This window comes from Ctenocephalides felis, unplaced genomic scaffold, assembly GCF_003426905.1.
Source record: "Ctenocephalides felis isolate EL2017-DRISC unplaced genomic scaffold, ASM342690v1 CF-g0.4_SCAFFOLD_03572, whole genome shotgun sequence".
Taxonomy (NCBI): Eukaryota; Metazoa; Arthropoda; class Insecta; order Siphonaptera; family Pulicidae; genus Ctenocephalides; species Ctenocephalides felis.
In genome coordinates, this window is record NW_020539726.1 from 43,837,577 (window position 1) to 43,843,579 (window position 6,003).

General features: G+C 26.2%; 1 protein-coding gene across 1 annotated transcript in view; it reads right to left on the reverse strand.

Annotated features, from left to right (window-relative positions):
• Positions 1-5,965: 5,965 nt before the first annotated feature.
• Positions 5,966-6,003, reverse strand: part of LOC113388561 (ATP-dependent helicase brm-like) — a 28,589-nt gene continuing 28,551 nt past the window's right edge. Inside the window, exon 12 of the mRNA XM_026625932.1 lies at positions 5,966-5,982. Coding sequence (XP_026481717.1) covers positions 5,966-5,982 — 17 coding nt within the window. The remainder of the gene's footprint in view (positions 5,983-6,003) is intronic.

A 6,003-nucleotide genomic window follows, 5' to 3' on the forward strand; every position in this document is an offset into this window, starting at 1 on the left:
ATCATTCAAATCGGATGCTCAGTTCTCTCAAAAACTGCCATTTTTTGTACATTGAGCTCCGTATCTCTGAAACGACTGGATCTGCCTTTACCAAAAACTAATCAGCACATCTCCCTATCATTACGAATTGAATGTTTTTTGGATCATTCAAATCGGATGCTTCGTTCTCTCAAAAAATCCTAATCAATTCAAGACAATGTTTTCGCCACATATAAGAAAAAAAAGTGATCTTAGAAAATTTGCTGAATCTGTTTTTATTATTTTAAATACTCTTTGTGTAAATAAACGTAGGCAATGCTACACTTTTAGTATATGATACTTCTCATAAGATTATCAGTGGTTTCAAAATAAATTTTACCAATTTAGGTTGATTTATTTTCAATATTTAGATTTTTGCTAATTTCTTTTAATTATTTTTTCGTATGATTTTTATTTTTTAATATTTTTTGTTTTTTTTTAATTTTTAATGCATTTGTTCCTAAGTCAAATCCAAAACATTTTTGAAATTTTCAAAATTAATCAACTTAAAAAACAGTAATGAAACTCTCGGTGTCTTCTCCACACATATTGACGTTCCAATTAACAATTATAATAATAGCAATATATAATTATAATTATAATAACAATTACAATTATAAACTTATATACTTTATTTTCTATTATTATCCATCTCTGATATCTCTCGAATGACATAAAATATTCCATGTACATCTCTTTTGTCATGTTATAAATAAACAAATAAATAAAACAATTAAAATTATTTTTAATTGCACAATCAACTATTGGCAGGGCCGCATCCGAAATAATGAAATGAATTAAAACTTATCCAACATCCAATATAATTGAAATAAGATTATTTTTTTGCCTATATAAAAATAATTACAAGTCTATTTTTAATGTCATAATTACAAAAAAGTATATATGTACATAATTTCAAAAGCAGTCCTATAATATTATTGATTAATTTATTTTTATTATGAATTTTTAAATAAGTAATGGCTAATTCGTTTATTAATTACATCACATAAATTTAATATAATTACATTATATAAATTTTTAAATGCAGACCCACCCAGTTAAATTATTAATCTTTTAACGTATTGTTTATTATCATATTTACACTGTTTAATGTGAGTTATTAATTTACTAACTTTAATGAAAATCGAATTTGGTCCTCAAAGTATACAAAAACTATTAATATTAATATTATTTAGATAAATACTCAGAAATTGTAAAGTATAAAATTTATTTGTTAAAATCTCGATTATACTGAATAAATAATTTTTGTATTTATTAATGAGATTAATGTGAAATTAATTTACTAATTTTACTTAAAAAAACGAATTTGATTCTGAAAGGATGCAAGAACTTATATTTTTTAAATAAATATTTAAAAAATACAATGAAAATATTTTTAAATAAATATAAAATGTTTTTTTTAAAGTCACGATTATACTGAATAATTAATCTTTTATTAATATGAGCTATTAATTTACTGATCATAATTTTAAAAAATTTGAATTTAGTTCTGTACAGTATGAAAAAACTTATATTTTTAATATAAATATTTAGTAATTGCAATCAAAATATTTAAAAAAAATATATAATTTTTTTTATATCCTAGTATACTGAAATATATGTTTTTTATTAATGTGAGTAATTATTTTAATTAGTAAATAACGGAATTTGGTTCTGCAAAGCATACAAGATTTAGCAATTTTTAAATAAATACTTAAAAAATGCAATGAATATTAAGACATTTAAAGAAATGACATGATTATTTAAGGTAATTTCCAAATACGGTCCTGTAAAATTATTACCATTCTATTAATTTATAACATAACAAAAGAAGAATTCATTCATTTATTTATAACAATTAAACGAAATTTATCAATTAAAATTCTTGCAAATGAAAATATTTGAAATATTCCAAATTACAATTGAAACAGATGGAATTATTTCCAAATTTTTTTGTACACTAGATTTATAATAGTTAAATTATTAATTAGCCAAATCTATTATATGTATTAATTTTAGATAGTAAGAACAATATAATAGACCAAAATAAGATTTCGAAGGTATTTTATTCTAAAAAAGTAGTCAAAAAATTTCTGAACAAAAAATAATTTAAAAAAAATCATTCGGACAATAATAGTACCTATTTTATTTATTTATTTAAATATATATATATATATATATATATCGTTTTTTGCAATTTTTTGCATTTATTTCTACAATATTACTATATTTTTATAATCACATACATCCTAAAAAAATCCTTTGACAAACTTCAGAAAGATTTACCAAAATCCGAACAATCGTTTAGGAGGAGTATATTTACATGCATCATTACAGAAAAATTTTATATATAAGATATATTTTATATATAATATACATATATATATACATATATATATATATATATATATATATATATATATTATATATAAAATTCTTCGATAACGATGTATGTGAATATACTCCTCCTGAACGATTATTCGGATTTTGATAAATCTTTCTGAAGTTTGTTAAGCGAATTTTTAAAGTTTTTTTGATTTATAGAAATATAGTTAGGTTGTAAAAATAAATGGAAAAAATTGCAAAACACGACATGTCATTGTTTGACATTGAAAATATTTGAGGCATTCTTTGGCATTGAATACAAATGAAAACTGTTATCTGCCAAAAATTTCAATTCACTTATGAGCCTAGACAATATTAGAATGTGTATAATAGATTCATGATTATGAATAAGAAAAATGAAATGTCTACATTATTATTGCCAAAAATCACCTGAGATGTGCCAGAAATTAAAATAATATAAGATACAGTATATAATTATGAGTATTACATTTTTTTTTAAAAAAATAACCTCTAATTCAACAATTACTAACCTTTGATGCAAACTTGAATCTTTGAACATTCTTCAAATCTATCATATCTTGAATGCAGCAAATTAATTGGAAAACAATTATCTTGAACCATTAATTGAGAAACAAAGTTCAATAATTAAAACAAAGTCAATTGTACACTTAATCATTAAAAATTGCACTTTGTTAATAGACAGCACACATTGTAAATAAAAAGTACTTGAATCAAAATAACAACCGGTTTATACTCGTATATGTTGTATTTTAATTATTGATAAATAATCACAGGTTTTATAATTATTGTTATATAACACTTATTTTTTGACGTTTTTCACAAGTTAGTCCCAAATTTAAAATTGTCATAACCCGGTTCCATCTTGAAAACGTTAAACGTCAAAAATTTACAACAAATTTAATAAAAATGTAAAAAATAGTATTTAAATCATTTTGGAGTTAAAGAACACAATTTGCACACATAATTGAATTGTTTTAACTTAATTATTGTTTAATAAAGTTGTTATTAATAAATTTGTTCTTTTTTCAATTTAGCAATTTTGTAACTTGCACGAACTTCATGTCAGTTTTTTAAACTGTCAAATACTTCAAGTCGGTTTATAAACTTTTATTTAAACAAAAACCAATACTTAAAACTGTTTTTAGCACTTTTTTGGTTATAGTTTTAGTTTAAAACTTATTTATGTGTATTTTTTGTAAATTTACATAAGTTTTGTGTAAATATCAAAACACAAAGTTTTTCTTCAACATGGACGCCAAAAACTTCGTAACTGTCAACACAAAAATAAAATATGAAATATAAATAAAATAGCGGAAAATTTATGGATGGATATACAAATTATTATTTATGTTTCAAGATTAAAACATGTTTATGTGTGATTTGGTAAATTTATACTAATTCAGTGTGAATTTACTACAAATGTAAACCTTGACAGTTTTTTTTCTTTAACTATCAACACAAGAATGAAACTAGTAGTGTATGGCATCGTCTTAAGGCAAATTTATGGTCTTAAGGCAAATTGCTAGAACTTCCCGTACCGAAAATTTAAATTTTTAAACGATATTGCTTTTCTAAAAATTTAATCAGTTTTTTATTTTGTCAATACAAGTAAAATGTTTTTTGAATTATTCAAATCAGACGCTCCGTTCTCTCAAAAACTGAGTTACGTTTTTGGCAATTTTTGCCGCGCATCTCTGAAACGTCTAGACCTGTCTTTGCAAAAAACTAATCAGCACGTTTCCTTATTAATACGAATTGAATGTTTTTTGAATTATTCAAATCGGTTGATGCACACACACATCAATTTTTTCTAAGGTATGCCAAAGTGTTCAGAAACCTTTAAAACGTAAGGGTATTCTAAAAAAATCAATTATTTTGTCAACACAAGGTGAAAGTTTTTTTGAATCATTCAAATCGGACGCTCCGTTCTCTTAAAAACTGAGTTACTATTTTGGCACTTTTTGCCTCGTATCTTCAAAACGGCTCTACCTGCCTTTGCCAAAATCTAATTAGCACGTCTCCTTATAAAAATCGAATGTTTTTTGAATTATTCAAATCGGTTGATCCGTGTTCTCAAAATCGTGGACGAAAAATTGTATCCGCACACAAACACACACACACATGCACGCACATATCAATTTTTCTAAGGTATGCTAAAATGGTCAGAAACCTCTGAAACGTAAGGATATATAAAGAAAGCAATAGTTTTGTCAATACAAAACGAAAGTTTTTTGAATTATTCAAATCGGATGCTTAGTCCTCTCAAAAACTGCCATTTTTGCACATTTAGCTCTGTACCTTCGAAGTGGCTGGACCTGCCTTTGCCAAAATCTAATCACCACTTCTCCTAATCATTACAAATTGAATGTTTTTTGAATCATTCAAATCGAACGCTTCGTTCTCTCAAAAACTCGTTTTATAATTTTACAATTTCTTCACGAAATGAAATGTTTTTTAAATCATTGAAATCGGTTGATCCGTGTTCTCGAAATCGTGGACGAAAAATTGTATCCGCACTCACACACACACAAATACACACACACACAAATGCACACACATACACACACATACACACACACATCAATTTTTTCTAAAGTATGCCAAAATGTTCAGAAACCTTTGAAACGTAGAGATGTATAAAAATTTCATTTTCGATTTTTTGTGATTACTATAACTCATTACAAATCAAATTAATTGTGGAAAGTGATTTAAACCTTTCCATTCGAACGTCGCCGCCCTGGTTTCAAAATACAAATTATTTTTGCAGTTGTAACAAATAAAGTAATTAAAAAAAATTGCAATTCGCGAGTGGAAAGGGTTAATATTGAAGTTGGAACACGTTTATGTGCATTTTGGTAAATTTATATAAACTTAGTGTAAATTTAATGCAATTCAACAACTTTATTGTTCTTCAACATGAACACCAATCCATTACATTACATTACACTGTCAGGTAAAAGAATAAAGGTAAAATAAATATTTACTTTTTAAATTGCGTTTGTGCAAAGTCTTTCACATTATAATCACGTACATTATCATCTCCATCAAAACACTACTTTTAGGCACATTTAATTTTCATTCAACACTTTTATTTCATCTTTACCACGTTTTATTACAATTCCCCAAAAACCAAACACAGCCTTCCTCTCCAAAGTCAGAAGTCCGACTGATTCTTCGATCCCTCGAATTACCCAAAACGCCGGCAATCGTCGTCTTATCCGGCAGACGTATCCGTCCCTTTCGCTCTCGCGGCTAGACATGAGGGCGAGAGCGGGACGCCGATATCGAAATTTTGGGACAGAAAGTAGCAGAGCAACAGTGTCGAATGTGAAATTGTTCTGAAGCTTATTATATGGCCTCGTCGTAGTCGTAGTCGTCGCCGGTTGTTAAAAATTGTCATTTTGAAAACGGAACGATAAATTAAATGATGGTACTTTAAATGTATTGGGAGTGGGCAGTTGTGGTCGAGGTTAGGTCCGGGGTAAAATATTGTGAAAGATTTTTGATATGAGGGTGCTGGAAAATCTTTGAAGCAGGTTTCTTGTTATTTTGATTTGACGAATGCGTATTTTGGATTATTTTATTCGATTAATTTTTCTAATTGTGGTATAAATATTA